Source organism: Tachysurus fulvidraco, chromosome 20, assembly GCF_022655615.1.
Source record: "Tachysurus fulvidraco isolate hzauxx_2018 chromosome 20, HZAU_PFXX_2.0, whole genome shotgun sequence".
Lineage (NCBI taxonomy): Eukaryota > Metazoa > Chordata > Actinopteri > Siluriformes > Bagridae > Tachysurus > Tachysurus fulvidraco.
In genome coordinates this window covers 12,967,987-12,992,681 of record NC_062537.1, presented here as the reverse complement: position 1 = coordinate 12,992,681, position 24,695 = coordinate 12,967,987, and the positions used below count along the sequence as shown (strand labels likewise).

At 37.5% G+C, this 24,695-nt stretch overlaps 1 protein-coding gene across 4 annotated transcripts; it reads right to left on the bottom strand.

Moving 5' to 3' along the window:
• Positions 1 to 262: 262 nt before the first annotated feature.
• marchf3 (E3 ubiquitin-protein ligase MARCHF3) lies at positions 263 to 24,695 on the bottom strand. Of its 4 annotated transcripts, none has more exons than XM_047804627.1 (5): positions 24,516 to 24,695; positions 10,905 to 11,194; positions 7,706 to 7,991; positions 6,155 to 6,364; positions 263 to 1,187 (listed from the first exon to the last, which is right to left on the bottom strand). In XM_047804627.1, the coding sequence occupies exons 2-5, from the start codon at positions 11,147 to 11,149 to the stop codon at positions 1,029 to 1,031; spliced, it is 900 nt and encodes a 299-aa protein (XP_047660583.1). In that variant the 5' UTR covers positions 11,150 to 11,194; positions 24,516 to 24,695; the 3' UTR covers positions 263 to 1,028. The 4 variants fall into 4 exon arrangements, with proteins under 4 accessions (XP_047660583.1, XP_027029451.1, XP_027029454.1 ...); XM_027173650.2 differs by having other exon boundaries at positions 10,905 to 11,198; positions 24,516 to 24,694; XM_027173653.2 differs by having other exon boundaries at positions 7,787 to 7,991; positions 10,905 to 11,198; positions 24,516 to 24,690.

Genomic DNA, 24,695 nt, shown 5'->3' with positions numbered 1-24,695 from the left:
TCATACCTGTATATATCAACATTAGCAACATACTTAGCCATCATTTTCACTCCGTCACAGAAACTGCAGTGATTTTTATTATACAGTATTTCTTGCGTTTCTTTTCTATATTAGAGGCTGTGAAAAAAAAATGCATCTAGATATCGTTTTAGCATCTTATATACAAACATGTGGTCTTTTATGCAGGGGTATTGTTGATGAGATGTTAATGTCGCTAATCGTTGTTTGACTCATCCATACACATCTGCTCACACAAGAAAAGTAGTTTTTGTCATGTTTATTTCAGGTTAAATCAAAATTAAGGATTTTTATTTCTCAAATTTAAACTACTGTATGTAAATGTTATTAAGTGATTTTTTTTAAACATTTTAAACCAAAGGCTTTAAGGATAATTAAAAGTGTTGCCTGGCAGAATATTTCACTTTTACTTAGCTTGAGGTTCTGCAACACAAATGACAGCTTGCAAACAATAACCTGTGAATTTACAATGGAAAATACAGGAAAAGCACTTATTGCAGATTCCATTACAAGGTAACCCTTACCTAAAAACATTACATGTATTTAGTTTACAAATCTCAAAGTCTTTTAAGAGAGAAACAAATACAGGTCTTAAAAAAACAAAGTTTCTCTCATAAATTTCTAAATTCTTGTCCTTAACAGACTTATCAGGCTGACTGAAAAAAAACCTCTGTGTGACGTTAACAGACGTAATATATACTCATATATATTAAGTCAAACACAAAAAAGGCAATGAATCCATACTGTTACATAGTCAACAAGAAGAAATGTATTAAATAGTTTTTAACCTCCATTCACAACTAATGTTAGCAGCTTGCCAACATGAAGTCCATAGACAGCTGGTTTCCTTCAAAGCTCTGAAATGTTCCCATAGATCCACAGTAGCCTTTTTAGAATCCAACAAGAGAATCAGTGTAGTCAGTGTCACTGTTTCTTCTGCTAGTCCATGGCCCTTCTGAAGACAATCCACTGTACACTCTTTTAGAGTTCATATAGACAGAAAAGCACAGTCAGACAATAGATTCTTTGGACGGTCGTTTTTCGCTCAGCAGGCCTGTCACTGACGGATTTCCCAATGAATCACTGTGGGACTTGGGAAGCAGAAGAACCACCCTTTGATTAGTCTGACGCCATTCATTATACAGACGGCAGTGGTACCTGAGAGACACCTGTAACAGAAGGGCATGGAAAGTGGTTAGATCTATTACACTGCTTAGGTGTGATTGGCCAAAGAGGTCTAATAAAGCTCTTTGTTCTCTACGTAAATTACATACATACGTAAAATCATACTGTATGTATAACCTTTAATACAGTCAGCAAGCAGCCACTACAACCATCAGTCAGTCAGAAACAGCTGCAGCAACCTTTGTTTATTTGCCTATCCGAAAGCACAAGTAAGCAAGATCTAATTTCAGAGACATTTGGACTTGCTGGCAACTACACAAGTGAGAGCTTTTTCTCAAGGGCTCTTCAACTATGCTCCAACATCTGATTGCAATCTAAAAATATGGTGTGACAAGATTGACTGGGTGAGGAAGGACATGGGTAGAACCTTAGTGTGGGAAAATATTAACTTTTTTGCCTTGTGTGAAGAGCAGAGGTGGAAATTACAAAATCAAAACTGAAGAAACTAAATTACATATAGACAAGCACCTACTTTGAGAAAACGTTAATTAAACAGAGAGCAAGGAAGCCCTACTTTCCCACAACATCAACATATTTGTGTATTATAAACCACAGAAAAATCCCCTTCAGTCCCCAAGCCCTAAGCACAGTTCATTTCCATTTGTATACCGACCAGGTATAATTCATCAGTTCATTACTAGGCTTAGTGAGTAGATCAGGAAGACACTAACAACAGCGACATTTGGGAGTTGAGGTTCCCTGGAGTAAATTTGAGTCCTGCAAAATTGCAGGACTCAAATTTACTCAAATCTGAAAACAAATTATATTCAAATTTGAGATATCATAATTACATGTAGAACATAAAAAGTAAACCTAAGGTGATTTTGGTCTCTTTCACATGTCTACATCTTATGTTCACTCACATAAATAAATATAAATTTTACAAATGTTTAAAAAGAAAAGTCATGATATTACTGTGACCAAGACTCCAAGTTAACCCCTTAAAGGTTCCATGTAGAACCTTAGTTTCCTTACCTGAAAGGCACACACACTCATTTAATATACTGTACATCTAAAGCTTACAGCATTATTATTCATATAAACAGTTTCTAGACTGTGTTTAATGCTTTAATGCTGTTTTTTTCCTTAATTCTGACAGCAACTGCTGCTATTGTATGTTTACATAAATCCTTTGTTTGCACAATGGTCAATACAGACTGTACACTGTTCAGCAGTATTTTATGTATCTTTCCTGTAGGATATTGTATAGACAGTTTGCACAACTAGTGAAACTCACAACTCACTTTTTAGTCATTAATTCTGTGTTGGCTTTATGTAGCACCATAGTCCTGGAGGAACTTTGGTCTTTTTTCATGATGTATTGCATCAGCTATATATGGTTGAATAAAAGCTTCTTGACATGACTTTAGGAAAGGTTATATTAAGAAGATAGAAAAAACTGTTTAAAAAACAGTTCATGTAATATAAAATAATGTAGCATAGAAATTCTTTTATTATTGACACCACTAATTTTCACCTTCAAAACACAAAGCAACAACAAATGCAACCCAGTTACAATGACATCATGGTCCATGGTAACATGCTTATACGCCACCACTCTATTCTCTAGCCAGAGCATTCAATCCCTGGGCTGAGAAAATAACATTTCCCTGTTCCTCTGAGCTCTTGCAGGGAAGGTAAGAAAGCAAGTCTGCTGTAATGTTTCCTTTTTCTTGCTGAAGCCTGACTATAAATTGGCTGTGAGGGCAAGTACCAACAAGTCAGGTGGGAATTAAAAAAATAAAACAAATTTAAGAATGTCAAGCACCCTCTTGAGAACTAAACACCTCTTTTCAGAGCAGAATAACAAGTCTCTTAAGGGTGGATGATGCTTGCCCATATGTTCTTATATATACAAGCTGCTCCCTAACACAAGCTCAGAGGCATCTGTATGACGTTGAAAGACCTTGTTAGAGTAGAGCTAAGGAAAATACACATATTGCTCAAGTCTCCTTGAAAACCAACCTGAAAGGCTGAATTGCTCCATCCACTAAATGTAATTGGGGCAATACTCTCTCACTCACTCATTTTCTACCGCTTATCCGAACTACTTGGGTCACAGGGAGCCTGTGCCTATCTCAGGCGTCATCGGGCATCGAGGCAGGATACACCCTGGACGGAGTGCCAACCCATCACAGGGCACACACACACAATACTTTCTAGCCAAATAGAAGTACACCTGAAGTATCTGAAATAATTCATTAAGTGCTTGAAAATATTTGAATGAATGGTGGGACATGTAACAAAATCAAAATGATAACATGATTGCAATTATTTTTCCATCAGCTTTTTTTGAGTATTTTCCATCAGCACAAGTTTTTTGTTCCCCGATATACCATAATAATGTACGCTTAGAGGCAAGTGTCTTACAAATTCTTTCATTTACAAAACAAAATCCACAAAAAATGGCTTTGTTTGAGTTTGACACGAAACTCATCCAAAATGTCTTCAAATGTGAGAGAGCTCTCTACAATTCAGGGCAATAAACTCGAAGGAATAAAAACCTTCTCTAAAGTAAAGATATAGTAGAGTACTTGACTTGACATTCAGCACACTACAGTACAATACGTTACTACATGTATCACACATCACTTTCTTTTTTATCTATCATATTCTATTTTACTCATACTATTACTCATATTATTATGATTCTTATTTCTATTCATTCTGAGTCTCTTAAATTTTGTTTATTTAAAAGTACAGTCTAAGGAGGAGTAGGCTGTCTTTTCATTCTCCTGCAAGTCGTACACACTATATAACTGTGTACGTGACAAATACGATCTTGACTCTTTCTATAAAATAAATTGAGATACACAGATATACCCTGAAGGTACCACCCCAGGCTTTTCCACTTTCTCATTGTCCTTATCTACCCTGATGTGTGGACATTTGCTGTTGGCTCTCTGTATGGAAATCATTTCTTCTAGACACTAATGTGCAGTACCCTGTAAAAGTGTGCTTGGCCTGAGATGGCTATTTAATGAGTGGTAGACCCTAGCTGCTTAGCGGTTTCAGATGGCCCTTAGCCAATAGCATATTCTCTTCAGAAAGAACCACCACTTTTCTGTCTTACTGTCCAGTATCAAAAGAATGCTTCTGGGCCTTATTGCTGTGCCATATTTTTGTTGGTGCTGACAGTCATACAAATGAGCAGCAGCCAGCCAACATCCGTTACAGATTCTCTCTCATCTACCGCACATGCTCAACAATGTTGCCTTTGTTTTTCTTTGTATAAAGTCCCAAGATCCCTTCAACCTTGAGAGATCCGTGTACTTTCTGACTGAAGAAAAACAAATTCGAATTTCTTTCAATATATTTCACAATATTCATTTCATTGAGAGCTCAAGGACACATAGCAACAATCTCCATTAGAAACGAAACTGTTTTTCTTCTTCAAAGCAAAGTTCGTTCATTGATTCATCTTCAGTTATTGATATGCATTTATCCTGGTCAGGGTCGTGGATGATCTGCTGCCTATCCTTGGAAGTAGAGGTCTTCACGGGTCCACTTTAGATCCGAAAACCCGAGGCCCGACCCGAGACCCAAGCGGGTTCGGGTCTAAGAGTTTCAAGTGTGCCTCGGACATGGGTCGGGTCTAATAATAGCGGCATCGGGTCTCGAGTAATTTAAAATGAATGTGTTTTTACCGAACGGACCCGAGAAGACCCGAACTACTATATCTCGCGTGTGTGCATTGACTCGAGTCCTTTTCCAACCACTCCTCTGTTTGCCAAGACCGCTTGAGACATCATGTGACTGGCGGTAAGCTAATTTTCATTGAAACAGACCTATTAATCAATTTTGAATCCACCCTGTAGCGGTTAGTTTAGTTTAGATTTACGCAACATTTGGGTCCAGTCACGTTAAAAAAAACGGGTCGGACTCGGGTCTAATTTTTTCGGGTTTGTCTCGGGTTGGGTCTTTATTAAAAAAAATTTAAATTATGCACGTCGGATTCGGGAAAAAAGTGCTTCAGGTCACCTCGGGTCGGGTACATTTATTTAGACCCGAGAAGACCTCTACTTGGAACACTGGATGTAGGCAGGAATACACCCTGGATTGGATGCTTCCAAACAAATTAACACACTTATTCAAACTTTGGGCACAGAGTACAGTAACCCACCAATTCACTATAGTCCCTTAAATAATTAGTTTAAAATAAAAAATATATTAATGATCCCTAAAGAAATTGAATAATGGGTTTAATGTTTACCCAAAAACGATTAAAGTTATGGTGCAGAACTATTTAAAGTCCAAAAAAGAAACTGTGCATTCCAGTTCTCCTGGGAAGTTTGTATTGACTGTTAGGGATGTCGAAATTATGATGTCATGGTGTGAACCAGCTCCTAATTAACTACAAATAAATACAGCAATGTTTATCTCTCCTTCTAGAAAATAAAGAACAAAGATGTTATTGAATTAAACTTATGATGTCACTGAAAATGTTATTGTTACATATCATATCGCAATCAAACCATTTATTTTCTATAGCTGCTAAACAATTTTGATAACTTGCCTTATATACCAAACACATAATAACTAAAAATAACTGAAATCACCTTATAGGATGAAAAAATTTACAGACAAAAACTACAGATGGTGAAACAAATTGTTCCACCATGCTTTCTGAATGACCTGGAAACTCTGAGCTCAAAGAAAATCCAGAGTTTCCACTGGTAGTGATAACTTTAGGTTGCAGTTCATGTGTCTTCAACTCATTAATACAATCTTTCCGGCATAACTGGAATGTACCAAAGATTTCAGATTATTATATCTTAGGAAACTGTGTTACACAACTGTGCACCTACATCTACTCCTCATCATGTAAAATGGGTTTGTGCGTCAATTTTGATGAATATTCATATATTGCTAATCAATGAGAAAATTCAAGACCCGAATCAACATTAAACTATTACATAGATTCAAGATATGCCAGTGGTTGTATACTAACCAGGGTCCAGAAGAGGTAAATGGTGAAGAGAGCTACAGTGAGAGCAATCAGGCCCACAGCCTCCAGTCTGCTGGAGAGGTGAAGGTGATCCACAGCTCCCCGAAGACACAGCCAACCTGAGATGGTGGCTAATGGTGTGATCAGCAGAAAACACACCATGTCCCCAAATAGTGTACGCTTCTCTTGACGCAGCCCGGGGTTACGGATCCACTGCACAGAAGCAGAAACCTTTTCATTCAGACAGCTTATTAGGAAATATATAACAAGAATCATAACATCTCTGCAACTGCAAACTGTCAGAAATGTTTCCTCTAACCCATTCTATAACTGGAGGTTTTATCCACCAGAAATAAAATAAGAGGAATATAATCAGCATGGTCAGCTTCCTCTTTAAATATAGACATTTACAGTCATCACTATTCACGTAAATCTTCATGGCTCATGCAATATTAAAGTATTTCCCAGATAAAGGAAGTATTGTGAAGCATTAGATCGCTACACACCCATTTAAAACAAATGTATGATGTTTGTGATGATTGATGCATGCAGACTGTTATGGTCACGTTATTATTGCTGAAGCGAGCACCACACTGCACCAAGACAGATAGCCTTTTAATATTTCATGACTCACAGATTCCTTGCAGAGATAAAGGCGACAATTTTGTGGCTGGAAAACAATTCTTGTTTTTTTAATAAAAATGTAAAATTAGACATTTATGCAAAATGCTGCTGTGGGTCGCCTTCTGTCACTGTGAGTGTAATTAGTGCCATGCGAATATGCAGAAACTAGGAAGCAGATGCTTAACAAATAGGTCGAGCAGAGGCTTTCTGCATTGCAATTATGCATTCTGGTAACCTGACACAGACGCGCAGCAGGGAGACACTAGCAAGCCCAGGCTATTAGCCCTGTGCCTCTCATTTAAGCTCTGCCCGCTAGACAATTCTTCTTATCCCGCATAAATGGAAATGGAGACTTAATGAGCACATTACGTGTTAAAATCGGAAAAGCTTTTATCTTAGCTTTGGGATCTTTAACACCAGGATGTTAATCAGCATATTAGGCTTCTCATTACTCTGAAAATTTGTTTGTAGCAGGCTTGATCGTTTGCAGATTTCTGGAAGTGTGGGCTGGTTGGCTTGGCTGCTTTAGAAGTGATATCGAATTTGAATAGATTATTTAACAAAATGAATCATTAACAAGGTCTGGATTATCCATGGAACTGCTATGAGGAAATAGTTTTGGTGTTTTGAACTTCTACACTCTCACTTTCTCTGTCTCTGCACACAACCATCACATTCCATCTGTGCATTACAGAGCCTCTAATCTCTCTCTCTCTCTCTCTCTCTCTCTCTCTCTCTCTCTCTCTCTCTCTCTCACACACACACACACACACACACACACACACACACACACACACACACACACACACACAGACAGACGCAACAAAGTCATACATTCTTTTCTGCCTCACACTCTCACATGCAGACATGCAGATATATACACAACAAATTTCTGTGGAAAATATAGCTGTTTTTTGTCTGCATTCACACCTCCAGCTTTTTTGTTGCCACAACCAGATGAGAGGATGTGTCAACCACAAGGCTACACAGCCTCTGCAGAAGCGAGCATACCTCGAGGAGAGGTCGTGCCTTCCGTTGCACACTGAACTGGAAATGGCAGAGCTCACAGAAGCTGGTGCTGGAGGATGAGAGCCAGTGCTCCAAGCAGCTGCGGTGGATTGTCCCCAACGTCCCTGTGCATTCACACGGGGACAACAGCTCTTCCTGTCCCCCTCCATCATGGCAGATCCTACACATGGGTCTCTCCACTAGAACACTGATGGGAGAAAAAGATGCTTTAAAGCTGATTCTTTATACATCAGCTTTCTCTTTAAACTGTTCACACAGCAATACAACTACATAATAATAATTTATATTAATACAGTAAACAGTTTAATAACCTTAATACAACAGATAATTATGTTGTGTTGCATTGTGTATGATTTGTGTGTACTGCTTTACACCACAGTAGTGTTGATGTGCTGTTGATTAAATGTTAAATTTTGATTAAATTTCTAAACTAGCAGCTCTGACAGTATTGCTGGCGGTAATTAAAGCACAGGTTTACATTAACAAGCTGGTTCTAATATGTTATTATTTCTAAGGTAGAGTATGTCAGACACTCTATAAAACAAGCACCCATTCATACACCACCGACAATTTAGCGATGCTAATCAGTTTACCACTCATTAGACTGGATGAGGAAGCCAGAGTACATAAAGGAAACTCTTGAAGCATGTTTAGAACACACAACCATGTGCATCTTGTACAGAGGTGGAATTCAATTCTCTGACTATGGAGGTGCAAGTTAAATGTGCTAACCACTAAAGCCACCACAAACCTTCGTCTCATCTTCTCACCCATGAGAAAATATTTATCTCAGCAATAGAATAAAACGGTACCTTATATAAAGCTCAGCACTGAAGATTCTTCTGATCATTTTAATTCCTGAATGAATTCACAAATTTCAGGCTTCCTCTATTATTTTAACATAATCACCTGTGAACTGCAGAACTTAGATGAAGTTGATTGAATTGTCTGGTTTCTAACTTTAAATTAAAACGTAACGTAACTAAAATGTCATTTGAAAGGGTCAGAATGCACAAAGGATTTGCCCATAAGGTGAACAATGTCATATAAATGTGATTTATGAGCCATGAAAGACCTCTGATTTATTTTACCTAAAATGAATTAAATGTTTTTTTTTTTTGTAAAAATCAATAGCTCAAATGTCATGTACTACAAAAATGTATTCAAACTTTTGATGTAAAAATAGAAAATTCCCTATTTTTGAAGCCAGAATTGTTGAGATACACAATACATTTTCTTTGTCTCACTTCTCTATGTTTACTGTTTGAGCTTTGATCATTTTCACCAATAAAATGTATTATGTATTTATATTTCTGCTACTTCTGTGTATACTTTATTATGAACATACAGAATGACAAACATTTCAGCCCCTCACACAGCTGCAGACAGACATACGGACGTGTTTTACAAGTGACTGTGACCTGAGAGCGATGTGCCAGACAAGATTTGGGGTATTATGGGTCTGCGTTATTTTATGACCCTTCTCAGCTGTGGCAGCTGAGGATGACTGAAGCCACTGGTGTGTTTGGGGAGGAAACACACATGGGGATATCTGGGCTTGGACTTTTGTGCACATGCTAGACTCGTGCATCACAAAGTGGCTGTCAGACATGTTAATCAAAGATCTAAATTTAGAGGCCGAGAGCTCAATTATTGAACTCCTGTGGTCAGACAACTCCGGACTCTGACAGCATGAGCTGCTTTGAGACGAAGCTCCCAAAATGTCTACTCTATTTAAAACCTGAAGGGAAGAAAGCTTGTTTTTTTTTTCACCCAATATATTGATCAAACATGTCATTCTTCATAGAACATATTTTTTGTTTTTTTTATCCTGAATCTTTTTTAGGGAACTGCTTTTTGTGAGTAGTTTACACACTGTAATGGTAACACTTTACATGGATTTTACATTCAAGTAAACAGATATGTGTTTTATGTCTCATCATTAAGTCTCATCATCTTTACACAATATGCATTAATTGATTATGGATCCCCTGCATTCTCAGACCCGTATCACTGGTACCATCCAGGAAACAAATTTTGTAATAGTATGTATGTTTTTCCTGGACACATGAATATATTATATAACTTTGTAAAATAATTTAAGGTACATTATGGATGTAATTGACTGAATATGTTGTTAGGAATAAACAGATAATGTGTTAGGAATACACACTACAGGAGGTTCACTACTCATTTTTGTTAAGTTTAAAGGTTTTTTAAAGGACACCAGGAAGCTTCAAAGGCACATGGTTAAGACTATAGGAATGTCCCATGGGACATAATAACACAACCTGTAAGCGGGAGTTTTTTTTTTTTATCAAGTCAGATATGTCAGTCTATATTGTCTCACATCGTCTGTATTGTCTTGTATTGTCTGCTTGATTTTGTCTTGTATAGTCCAAGCTAAATGTATAGTATAGTGTTATTTATGCCTGTACTTTTTTTTGAGAGTCACAAACAGCTGGAACCAAATTCCTTGTGTGTGTCAACCCACTTGGCCAATAAACCTGATTCGGATTCTGATGAAGCTCACAAAGCAAACACTGTGTATTCAGGATGCATACTTCCTTATTAACTGCCCGGACAGGGTCATGGTGTTTTAAATAAAATGAATGCAGATACCGATACAAATATTTTGAGCACTAAAGTGATTTATCATGTTACAGCACTAAGGTGCATAACTGGATGCAAAGTGACTTACAGTTGAAACAGGAAGCAGCTGAACAGTAAACTCAAAACCTTTCAATCAGTAACTCCATGTCTTAAGCACCGAGCCACTTCTGTCCACTTAAATTCTTACTTAAAGTTTTATTGTAGGCCGGTACCATTATTTCTCAGAGTGCAGGGGCTCCAAAATCAGGACTGCAATAAGTGCAACTAGGCAAAGACGATAACTAAAGGTACATAACATACATCTTTCCAAGTAAGATACATAATAAAGTTATGAAACATGCACCCTTGATGGTGCAATCTAGTGCCAAGGAAACAGACAGATTTGTACCTTTATTCCTAGAAACAATAAATACTTCATTCCATTGTGCATTCTGCATTTTGCATTGCTTTCCATGAAGGTTTTTTTTTTACAGGTAGCTCTCCATACCTCTGTTTGGCTAACACTGCACTGTTCATAAGTTGTCCATCCTTTGCTGCCATGTGTTTCCAAAACTGTGCATCCTCATGTGCTGGATTAGTGTCAGAGTCCATTGCTTTTCCTGGAAGTGCCGGTTCGCAGTAGTCTGAGCTCTCCATTGGAGCAGACTCATGTCCGGTAGAGCTTCTGAGAGGCGTAGTATCTGAATGGTCCATTAACACCTCAGGGAAGTGGCTGCAGCAGCCTGTCGTCATGGCAGCAGACAGATGATGCCCATGTGCCTATAGCGACTTTCCCATCTGGCTGAAAGAGGAGACAAAGGCTATCAAATCATGATCTTGGTAATTCCTTTTAATTGTGTGCATCCATTTAAGGTTTACTTGTTAAACAGAGATTTTATAAATCTGGTAAAAGGAAAAAAAAAACTAATGTTCATCTATGACTTGCTAGATAAATGTTTTCTTTTTTTTAGGCCTGTCTCTAATGATAAATGAACACAGGATTCCACTCAGATAACAAGACAGCAAATTCAAAAGTAAATTAAAAAGCAAAAGCCCTACTGAGCAAGTCAGGCAACAGTAGCAACAAAAATCTCCCTGAGATGATATTAGGAAGAAACCTTGAGAGGAACAATGCAAGTGCTTTATATATTGAAACTGAAGCTTACATATATTCAATAAATTGCAAGACACAAGAGGTTTCAGTTTATCAGCACCAGCTTAATCCACTTCTCTAGCAAATGATCTAGACATCAGTATGAACAACGAAAGGATATATATATATATATATATATATATATATATATATATATATATATATATATATATATATATATATAAATTTACGGTTATAAAATACTAAATCTAGATTAAAATCCAAACTTAGCAGTTCAGGTTGGTCAATTTGGATGTTAGTTGGATGTCAAAAAAAATAAAACAAATTTAGAATTTAAATTCAATCATTCATCCACTATAACCACTTTATCTAGAATCTACATCTAGAATTTATCCTGTGAACACAGCGCACAAGGCAGGAATACACCCTGGGTGGGACACCAGACACACATATACACACCCACACCCACACACACCCACACCCACACACACGCACACACACACACACACACACACGCACACACACACACACACACACACACACACACACACACACACACACACACACACACACACACACACACACACACACACACACAGCAATTTAGAGTTGCTAATCCACCACCTGACATTTTTGGACAGTGAAATGGACATAAGGAGAACATACAGGACGCTGGCAGTAACAGGAGCTCAAGCATGAACCAATGACCGTAGAACTATGAGGCAGTGGCACTGTTTACTGTGCTGTTTACTACTGTTGTCCTCACACACAACAGAACAGTTAAAGACGTCTTAAAACAAGGCTAGACAGAAGAATTAAAATTCGGCAGTCCACTGAATAATCTTTATATTACTGTCAGAATACTGAGACACAAATACTTTCATTCACAAATAAGAATAAAAGACACTGATAAACCCATTGTACTGCTCAGCAACATGTCTCCAAACAACACATGAGTGAATCAGGAAACACAGCTTTGCAGTTATAGCCAGTGCATTAACAGTGGCTCGATTGTGTCCCTACTCATTCACAGAGGGCAAAAGACATCTCTTTTAATTTCCCAAGGCAGCGAGACAGAATGAGCTCACCAGCTAGTCAGTGTGCTGCATTGTTGCAGGCTCACATCACTATAGAGGGTCAACACAAATCCTGTGCTTTTTTCTGATTCTCCCCACACCATGCAAACAGATGTGAAGTGCACAACACAGTGCTATCTTTCAAGCCAGTGAAGAAGTCCCAGTTCCTTTTCAATGATGACATGACAGCGTGCCAAGACAAGGTACCTCTTAATTATTTACAGTAACTAAAGGCTTTCGTAAGGGCTGGGCGTTGGTAAAAATAACAGCATTGGAGCAACTGGAAGTCAAAGCATTGCAAAGACAGGAAAGAGCTGTTTTTTTTTTTTACCAGGGCATGAGAGTACAAATACTAGGTGGGGCCTTCCCGACAAATCCCTGGTTAAGGAAGAGTGTTTTACAGCAGCTCGTATACAGTATAGATGTACATGCCAAAGATCCAGTTTCATGTTGATATTAGGTACTGTGTGAAAAATGCAAACCCCTGTGACATGAACTGACATTAACCTTTAATGTGCCATGGACCTTGCTGGTTTCAAAGTTTCTGGGTCAGAAACTGGCTCAACATCGTGCTGGGGAAACTCACAATTTTTTAAAGCAATTTTGCACTTCACAATAACAGGACATGACTGTGATTTAGCTGCAGGTAATCACAGCTGAGCCGATATTCAGCACAGCAGAATGACTATGAATGCAAAATTGCTTTTATACAAATATTAAAGAAAAAATACTGCTAAGTAAACGGCATTTTTGACACAATATGGCTAAATAAACTCAGCTGTAATTACCAATTATTCATCCATGCAATTGTCCAATCAGCCAATCATGTGGCAGCAGTGCAATGCAGATACAGTACAGACATCAGCTTTGGGCAATATTTACATCACATCAACCACCATGGGGAGAGAAAAAAGTGATCTGTATGGTTGCAACCGTGACGTGATTGTTGGCACTAGACAGGCTGGATGAGTATTTCTATAATTGCTGATCTCCTGGGATTACTCTCCTGGGAAGCACAACAGTCTCTAGACTTTACTAAGAATAGTGCAAATAAGAATAAAATTCACTGATCAGTACTTCTGCAGATGGAATAGCCTTGCTGCTGAAAGAGATCAACCGATAAACACTGCACATGACCACATAAGTATCTCACATCAACCCTTGAGGTGGATGGGCATAAAACATCAACCTTTGAGGTGGATGGGCATAACACATCAACCCTTGAGGTGGACGGGCTACAGTACAAGGGCAAAAGACCATGTTGGCTTCCACTTATGTCAGCCAAGTACAGAAAACTGAGGCTGCAATGGACATATACTTAATAAAAAACTGGACAGCTGAAGACTGAAAAAAACTGTTCTGATGAATATTAATATCTGCTGATGGACACAGATGGAAGGATCAGAATTTGGCACCAACAACATAAACCCATGGACACAACCTGCCTTGTGTCAACTGTCCAGGCTGGAGGTTGTGTAATGGTGTGAGGAAGAGTTTTGTTGGCACACTTTGGGACAGATAATACCAATCATTATTTTCTTGCATGCCACAGACTAGTATTGTTGTTGACCATGCACATTCTTTCATGGCCAAAATTTCCCATTCTTCTAATGGCTACTGCCAGCATAATAATGCACTATTGTTCAGTGTTTCTGGTGGCCATCCCAGTCACTGGATCTTAATCCAGTATTTGGAGATATATATATATATATATATATATATATATATATATATATATATATATATATATATATATATATATATATACCTTACGGATGAGAAAGAATGGAAGATGAATCTTTATTGAAAAATCTACAGGAAATGCATGCAATCATGTCAACACTGACCATTATCGTAACCGAATAAAGCGCAAAGTCAGTCTCTTCACAATATTAGTACAGTGTTCATAATAAAGTGCCTGGTTAGTTTTTTTCTCATTGAAAATAGTTCCAAAAGAAACCACAGTCTGACCGAGCATTGCATGTTGCCATGACAACACAAAGTCTTACTGACAGACTGTAATAAATGCAGTAATGCTTTTGATGTTATAAACTCTAAACAATAAATATTTCTGTGATCTTGCAGGCATTGTGCATTATGTGGTATCTTTTTGTTTCTAATTGATCAGAAGATATTAACTCGGATTTACTAGTCTTAATACGTTTTACAGATTACAAAAATGTTCAGAAAAGGAAAAGGCAGTTTTCACACATTCTCTGTTTTTTGCTGAGATACGTATCACAATGTAGAAAATCTGTGACATAACAGTAAAATATTTTCAGCACACATGCAACAAGTAGCTTTTAACATGTAGAATTAAAGTTTTGTTAATATTTTAATTGTAATTTAATCTAAAGTAAAAAACAACAACAACAACAACAACAACAAAAACCTCTGAAATGGGAATTTGGTCATTTAAAGCTCAAGAAGAAAAGACAGAAGAGACTAGAGATATATGTCAAAAGTCAAGAATAAAGAAGTGAGAAGAGACCACATGAAATACTGCTGCAGCTGCTCTCTGCCATATAACAGGGCAAATACATACAGAAACTTACAAAAACCACAAGAACAGTGCATGAAGCTTCAGATCACAACAAGGAGCACTGAGGATGTTGTCCTCATCTTGAACAATTCATGAGGTTAAATGAGTTGTAATTGTATGCATGCTTATGCTGTGCTAAAAACAATATTTTGTGGAAATACACTCACAGTTATTGCTGTTGCCAGAACAAGATTCATGAATTTTCAACCAGATTTAAATTGACCACAGACAATTCAGTGTGTTCACACTTCCCCAAGCTTGGGCCATCCAGGCACCCACAGATCCTTGAGGCTCTCAGAGTAACAAAACTCCTTGACACAGACCTTAACCTGTGTCACCCATTACAGAGTGTCCTCGGCTTCTAACCTGCTCTCTTTCCATTATCAGAGCAAGCTGTCTGATGTCCCTACCATGGATGACTAAAATCAATGAAGCAGAGGAGTCTGGGAGAGCACCCAAATGTGTGACTCCAGAGGACAATTCATTACCAGGAGGCCCAGGCCAATCACAGATGGCACCCTTACCCACCTCACCATTTAAAGTCATCTGCTAAATTAATCAAAAAATCTATTGCCTCCAATTACCGTCCACGGCTTTTGTTTGCTCTGCAGATTGCTTATTATGGCTTGTGAAGTCTTTTGCCTATTTTTATCACAACGATCATGGATTGTTGTTTTGGATTGTTTACTCAGAGTATGGATTTTTAATCAGTTTAGTGTATTACATTAAAAACTGAAACATGACCAGAACAGAAGCTCATTTATAATAGAGTTAATGTCAATTCTATAGTACTGAGTCTTTATGGATATACAGTGCACATTCTCATGGAAATGACTGACAAATGTCGGTTTTTAACTTGATGGAGGTGAAGAGAGAGAAACATGTGGGAAGACTGTGTGTCTAAGATAAGCTTGGCAAGATTCATAGCCACCAATGATAAACAGGGAGAAGCTCCATGGCCTTGAACTATTCTGTCATGCACACACACACACACACACACACACACACACACACACACACACACACACACACACACACACACACACACACACACCTCATACACCCACAAAGTACTTTCACACCCGCACACGTAAAAGCTGACAGTGCAAAACAAGCCACTTTAACAGTGCAGAGTGGTTTGACCTTCTCTCCCCTAATCTACTTATCGTATAATTGTTCATTGATGATGCTGGTATACTTAGGTGGCTTTAGATTTTTCACAAAATGCTAATTAATTTCCTTTACTTACTTTTTGACGTGTTGTTAATTCAGCATGGTAAAGCTCATAAAAGCCAAGAAGCAAAGAAGACAAAGGAGACTAATGATGCTGATAACATATGCCTTTTGTCATGCCAATCCAGACAGTGCTATAGTTATCTGTAGCTGGGAGAGCAAGAGAGCAAAACAAGAGTGATGATACCCAATTATGGGTATTTGGGACACCCATAAGAACGGGAAGTTAGCATTTTCCTTTGCTGAAGTGTGACGTAGCAGGTGTGGCAGTTTAAAGTATATGCAGTCACGTATCTGGGAGGAAACACATGTTGGCTTTCACCATCCTCCCTGATCCGTAGCTGCTGTCTGATATGGAAGAACTAGCTAGAGGTTAGGAACTGGTAAATTACCAAATTGTGTAAAAATGGAGTACATTTTTTTCTGTGGATTTGGATAACTTTTCCAAAAAAGCCTCACAAGTATGACATGAATTATTGTTATTATTATAGTACCAGAATATATATCTCCAGTTATAAACTGGTCAGAATTAGTAGCTATTCCTGTTTCTGTGAAGAGCCAAATGTCATAAGGTAGGTAAAATAGCAATGTGCCCTAGACTATATTTACACTTACTAATTAGTATCATGAATAGAAAGGTTGCAATTTACACAGTAAAAAGAAACAGACTGTTTCAAATGAGTTTGAATTGAAAGATATACATGTTTACTCACTGATTTGTCATATACTATTGATACAACAGTGTGTGTATGATCGCGTGCGAGTATGTCTGAGTGGGTGTTAGAAGTGCTGTCAGTGTGAGTTGCATCTACTGTCATGGCCTAAAGTGTTGTTGCAATGCTAGAAGCTGCATGCCTGTCACAGCTGTGAAACTCCTGAAGACCAGCTGGCCACACAGAGCTGATCCACACTGACACAGAGATTCTCTCTTTCATCTATATGCTGTATGTCAGCCTCCAGCAGCCTGGCAGCACTTGTAAAAGGCTGACAAGCAAAGGAATGTGCTATTTTATATGCACACAATACACATATGTGGGTGACAAGCTCAAAAAACCAACATCAACATCAGACATTTATTCTAATAAACTACTGTATGGCTTGAAGATATTAAGTAACAAAGATTTGGCCTACAGGATTCAGACATACAACATTCAGCATTTGAATGTTGTGTAAAATTTTACAGATGTATCTAAGGACAGGTACCAGCCCCCCCCCCCCCCCCCCCCCAATGCCCCTGAGACCATCCATATTTTTTTATCTATCCCAACTTACAACAAAGGGATCAAGAAAAATGTGTACCATCTCGGAGAACCACCGTATATACAAAATAATTATAACATAACTCATTTTTAATAGTTAGAACTATATTATTTCATGGTCACAATTGGTATATAGAAACTTCCTAGACAGAAGTTTTGCACTGACGGGAAATGCGTTCCTTTTATGGTCATCTCAAATCACTTCCTGTCACCAAACAGCAAATATAAGATGTCTAGTAATGCACAAAGTGTATTCTTTTCTCATTATTTTGATGTTCAGTCGATAAGAAAGTTTTCCTCTTTGTGGTTACTTCGTACCTCTTAAGTGGCCAATTAGAAGAACCGAGCATTGGAGGCTGAAATCACTCCGTAATTTCCCTTACACGGAAGTCTTTCAGTATAAAGCTGTTGTACACTTGTGAAGATTTTCACATAACTTGAGCTAATCATATTTGTCTGTAGATTTAAAGGTAGACACTCTGCTTACTCTGCAAAAGCTTTTTCCCCTCTGAACACATTCAATTATATCAATGTTTATTCGAATAAAAGCTAAAATAATTAATAATGGTTGGAGAATCAATATAGATATAGATATGGTGAAACTATCACACCAAATCCTGTTTGATTTAGCAACAGATATCCATCTTACATTCCTGGCTTCTTACCAGTGTGGGAAAGGGAGCAGACATGCTTAAAAATAGCAGCACCCCCACCCTAAGACAACCCTTTTCCACAACCCCTCTGACCACATCTAATAACTTCAGCCCAGCTCTCAGCTCAGCTCTCAATGCTGCTCTCAGGACCCTCCTCATCAGCAAATTAGAGATAATGGCTACCCAAAACATGCAGTGCAGTGTTTCTAAGACAGCACACTGGTGAACACCAGGAGTATCTTCCTACAATACCATTTTAATGTCTGAAAGTGTTTACTGAACACTCATAAGAATGAAGAAATGAACACAATAAAATTACCCACGTGGAATTAGGAAGTGGCCCAGAAAAGTGTTAAAAAGCTTAAAACTACTTTATATTTTAAACACTAATCAGAAATCCTGATGAAGCATAGCACACACTCTACATCTTGTTAGGCAGCTTCATAATAGGGTTTCAACCCAGAAAATAAAGCATTAGACTTTTCACTATTTTAACCACAAGCCTTTATCAAATGTCAAATATATAAAGCACTTTGCTCTCTCTCTCTCTCTCTCTCTCTCTCTCTCTCTCTCTCTCTCTCTCTCTCTCTCTCTCTCTCACACACACACACACACACACACACACACACACACACACACACACACACACACACACACACCACACACACACACACATTTTCTCACTATGTTCTCACACATTTTCTCATACTCTCAGTCTAGTGTCTCCAAACCTGGTAAAGTATTTTCAAATGTGTCGATCTAAAAAACCTAGAGCTTATGTTCATAAATTTAACATCTCTAATCGACAGTCATTCTGCAGATATGCACTGCATTTTCTAGCCCATTGATATTCATGTATGAGTCCGAAGCCAGACCTTAGTCAAAACTTTGTATATTTTGACATGGGTGCCGATACTTATGCCCACTTGCTATGACAACGATTCAGGCATCTATTATACAACAATTCTCACAATAATAGCTGTAATCAGGTAATCATTGTCCCTTTATGGTAACATACTTGCACTAGGATTTGTTGGTATGAGCTGAGGTGTGCCAGCTGTTCTGTTATGGTTCATCTGTACCGATTACGTAGACACTGTATAAATATAGAGGCAGTGAGCAAGGACCTGCTCTTAACCACACAGACTGTTTGAAGCTATGAAAACCAGTCCATTGGATCGTCATTATAGGAAAGATAGTAAGTTAAACTAGTATAAGTAAAAATAAAAATACGCTTGATCAGCACGGTTACATATGTTGTATTAACACCTGATGAACAATTAACACCATGGAACACACAACACCTAATATTTGTACTATGTATATCTCATTTGCACATTGCACATCTGTACATACTGTACATACATTCATATTGTCTAAATGTTTACTGTGTACTTCAATTGCACATTTCTCACCCTTGCAAATTTGTACATACAAATTGTCTATACTGTATATGTCATTCTGGCACTAAAACAAATTCCTCGCATGTGAAAACATACCTGGCAAAAAAGGTGATTCTGATTCTGATTCTGATTCAAGAATAGATTAGGTTTTTTGTCAACATGGAATTTGTAAATGTGAATCAGAATCTTTATCAAATGCATCATGACATTGTCGATGTGACCATGTGAAGACAAAAAAAAAGCCCCAAAACACCAAACCACAGTAATATTACACATCACTCTGTGCACTCAAATAAAACAGAACAAGTGAATGCTAGCGTGTTATTTTGGACAGTAATCTTGGGACGAGTGTGCATATTTGTAGGCTGTCTAACATCCACCTACCTAGTTGTCTATTATGAGTCATTCAGAGAAGAAGAATTTGAAAAACTAGTCGGTGTTGTCATCAACATTTTAGAGCAGAAAGTTTAAATATACTATATGACTAAACATCACCTGACCATCACAACCATCTCTGAGTTGTATGCTGCATTTACAATTTCACTGGAAATAAGGGGAGCTAGACCAAACATGTTCACATGACAATGCCCCTGAGCACAAATCAAGGTCAAGGAATCATGGCATGATTTGCTAAAGATGGCTTTGATGATGTTGGGTAGCCTACACAGAGCCCTGAAGTCACCCCAGGCCTCAGCCTCAGTTCCTTCACCTCACTAATGCTCTTGTGGATGAATGAGAAAAAATCCCAGATTTTTCCCAGAGGAGTAAAAATGATTAATGATTAATAAATGCAAAAGGAAAGGTGTTCAAAAAACAAATGGTCAGGTTAGATTTTCACGCGTGTACAAACTTTTGACCACGTTGTGTATTTATATTATGACAGAGTAAAACTATACAGGGATTATTGGGTTTAAAAATAAGTGTGACAATATTTAAATGATTTAAGCATACACATCATATTAGTTTAGTTAAGATATTAAATGACCAGCTCTAGCTTTGCTCAGTGCTGCCTGCAGTAGGAACTCACACACGAACACACTTCATTACACATCCAATTTCCAGAAGGAAGAGAAAATTCAAAAGGTACGTCTTGAAGGAGAAGGTCAGACATAATTCAAACAGATATAAAGCTGAAACAAATTCACAGACATTTGTATGACACCCTTCCATCCTTTCAAAGCTGATTGAATAGACTCCTTTCGACCTGCCAATAATACTCGTACTCTCTTCTGAGAGTAGGAAAAATGACCTTGTAATCTTTTACAACCTGACAATATACAGTATACAGATATATTTTACCATTAAACAGCGCTATTTGTAAAGTCTCAAAATCTTGCAATATCCTTGTCTTTCATATTTATTTCTAAAACCAATGAACCCTCATGTTTAAAGTTGTTGTTAATGCAATATTAAGTTGTTTCTATTTCCTTTTTGCAATTGAATCATTATGGTAATCATTGAGAATAATTTCAGGATATAAACGTTTGACCCTGCTGATCATTAAGTACTGCTTTGTCTCAGTTTCTAGTGCCACAGGGTCTAAAAAAGGCAAAGCAATATTTACAGTTTGTGGGGTTTTTTTGCACCACTGAGCCATGTCTCTGACAGAACAGGCCATTTTTCTTGCATCAGCCTCTGAATGGTACTGTGGTACATGCCGCTCCGATTGCTTTTGTGCCCGGCTCTTTCAGCCACTGTGATCAATCCATCCATGACACATCAGTGCGTACCAACACATCATTTTCACAGCAAGTCTATGATTATGTATGACTAGCTGTTTGCAAAGAGGCTTTGGTTGAACCAATAGAAGAACCAACCTGGAAAGAAAAAGCAGGCTTTCCTATTCAAGCAGTCAGAGTATGGCTGTGGGATGTGCTTGTGTATTCGCTTTCTCTCTCTCTCTATCTTTCTCTTTCTTTCTCTTTCTTTCTCACTCTCTCTTGCTCTCTCTCTCTCTCTCTCTCTCTCTCTGTCTTTCTCACTCACTCTCTTTCTCTTGCTCTCACTCTCACTGTCTCTCTTTAAAGGAAATGTGTTCATTTAAAAAGAAAAACGGAAGATACACCCTACATGATGAGTAGGCACTTGAAAAACTGTATTATTCAACACCAAATTGTTCAAGCATTTCTCCATCATTTAATACATCCAGAATAATTATTAGCCAATGAAGGCAATCGCAGAAATATTTTTATAAAGCAAGACTTGTGCATAGTTGCACATAGGTTACACAATATAACCCAGGAAAATTGTGAAATATGATTCATTGCACAGGTTCAAGATACTTCGTGACTACTATCTCTGCAAAATGTTCTGCTAGGCTATAATTCATGTTTTAATATAAGAAACCATTTTTAATAAATGGTGAAACTTGGCAGTCATGACAGCATTGTTAGTTATGTATAAATTTGTCTCAAAATTGTATGGTTTTAGTGATTTGTATGTTGCTGCACTTAACACTAAATTACAGTGAAATCTGTGAAGTTGTTTTACTATCAAATGTATCCAGATGTAAATGCACTAATGAGGTCCAAATTATTATAAATTAATAACCAGACCCATATTAATACCATGTAACAAATTTCCTGAGTAAAACTGCTAATCCTAAATTACCTTCAGCAAGTTCCTGTACTGATTATGGGTCAAACTTAACACATTTTCATGTTACATTGGCTTGTGAGCAAAGAACACAATAGCAATTTGATGACTTTTTAAAAAATATATTTGGCCACAGACAAATAAGTGGTGGGTTGCCATAAAAAAGGTGAAGGGGTTGAGCTAAAAGTCTGTCATGTTAGAGCTATAGCTGAAATTATGCAAAAAATGAAATCTGATAAAAGTTCTACACAGAAACTAAATGAGGAATTTTTAAAGGTCACATTATACATAAAATGTGCAGCCTACAGCAAAAAGTTTCTGTTCAAATAACAGATTACTAAAAGGAATGATTCTAATGAACATGGTATAACATTGTTATTGATCTAGACGGAACATAATTTTCACTTTAAAGCAAAATCAAGACGAGCTCATGTAACTGTATAACTAAGCTTTTCCATTTAATTTTCTGTATATAGTTAGAGTTGATCATTCCAGTCAGTGTTTTTTCACTGAAAATATTTTAATATTCCATTACACACAATCACATACAATTCAGGAAACATAACACTACAGTATGGGTATTACGCATATTTATATTATATCAGCAAGGCCTTCTTACGGAAACAATAACATTGAAACTGACACCACTGCTATAAGACAGTACTCATTGATCAGAAGTGCGTTTGTTTCCATTGACACTGACAATTATTTCATGTTTTTCAGAGCAAGGGACATTTTCACTGTCATATCCTTCTACTTTGGGATAGGAGGGAACGTGTAAAAATGGCATGAATGCAGGATATCTGGGAATAGATTTTCGCCTCTAAATATAGAAAAACTAATTATTTTACTACAATGTGGTGCCACTCTAGTTAGTAACCTTAGAAGCTACGGTTTATATAGGACATTACTGTAGGTTTATATAAGAAATAACTTACATGCTTATATTGATAGGAAATCATAATGCCGTACATGTGATTATAATATATACATTAAATATATACATAAACACTGTCCTCTTCATAAGTATTGTAACAGTAAGGCCATTTCTATTGTTTATGCTATGCAATTTGGGTTTAGGATCAGAAGATATGAGATAATAGATCAGGATTTCAGGTTCCATTTCCTACTATTTTCATGTAGATGTGTTAAATAACTTAGATCATGACAACATGTGTTTGAACCCATCCATTTGTCAAATGATCAATAAATACTGGAAAAAATGACTTAAAGGTGTTTTTTGTTGCCCAGGTGCACCCTGTTAGACTGACTGTGTAAACAATTAACAGCCCTCGATATATCTATTTGTGGACTGAGCCGTGAGTTCACCATGTGAATACTGCTGCATTTGTTGTTAAGCGGAAAAAACAACGTGAAGACTGTAGAGCTGTCTATGGGAGAAAATGTTTTCTAGAAAAGAGTTTTATTGCTACGGTTTAAGAGAATGCATGTCACATATGCTATTTTATATATATATATATCATTTATTTATTAATATCCTTTTACAAGCAGTTTAATAACACACTATAAAGTGTAGTATTGTAATCTAGGTGCAACACTGTACATGTTTCCTCTGAGTTTGGCAACAAACCAGCAGACTAGCAGAATGTTACCATCACCGATAACAGTTTCCTGGAAATTATGTTGCAGCAACTTCTTTCACAAGTGTTTCACATAAAAAAAATCACATTAATTGGCACGAGTCAAAAGAAAAACCATGTAAAAATGAACACTACCAGTGTGCAGGAAAACTGCACATGCCTTAACATGATTTGTATGATGAGACTTTATTCTATCAGCTTCACCTGAGTGAAGGTGTGAAGGTTTTACATAGTGTTTACTGACTACTGTATGTGTTTGAGGCTCATGTTTGAGGTTGGGCATTTAGAGCACTAGCTCCATGGTGGTCACCATGCGTGTGAGGTAATGAGGAAATGCCCAAGCAGCAATGACTTCCTGAACAAATGAACCATTCCAACCCCATTTAACATGCAATATTGAGGAAACCTTCTATAAACGTTTATAACAAATAGCCTATTTATGCATCTCAGTGGTAAGATGGCATAACGTTCACTAAGATAGTTGTTTTTTTAATAAAGCACGTTTAATAAAAATTCCCTGAATAGTTTCAGTTCTAAAGCACCGACTTCACAACACAACCCATAGTCGATGCACTCACGTGAATATTCATCATTTATATGTAAAACATCACACAACTGACAACAGATCACTGTCATGACTTACCCGTAATAAGTAACTGCTCAGTGCACGTTTAAGTCCCGAGTGATGAGAGTTGTTTTGTCCTGAAACAGTCAGATAAATAGGAGTTATATGTTTAATGTGCAAGTCGTTCAGGTCTCGCGCTACAGCTCGCGCTCAGCTGTTCACTACACGCCTGGGCTGACAGTAAAGCATTTCATATGA

Coding starts and splice junctions, on each gene's coding strand:
- marchf3 (XM_047804627.1), bottom strand. CDS start 11,149: ATGACGACAGGCTGCTGCAGCCACTTCCCTGAGGTGTTAATGGACCAT. Junction 7,992..10,904: donor GCAGTGTTAGCCAAACAGAG/GTATGGAGAGCT, acceptor TTCTCCCATCAG/TGTTCTAGTGGAGAGACCCA. Junction 6,365..7,705: donor TGGCAACAAAAAAGCTGGAG/GTGTGAATGCAG, acceptor GCTTCTGTGCAG/TGGATCCGTAACCCCGGGCT.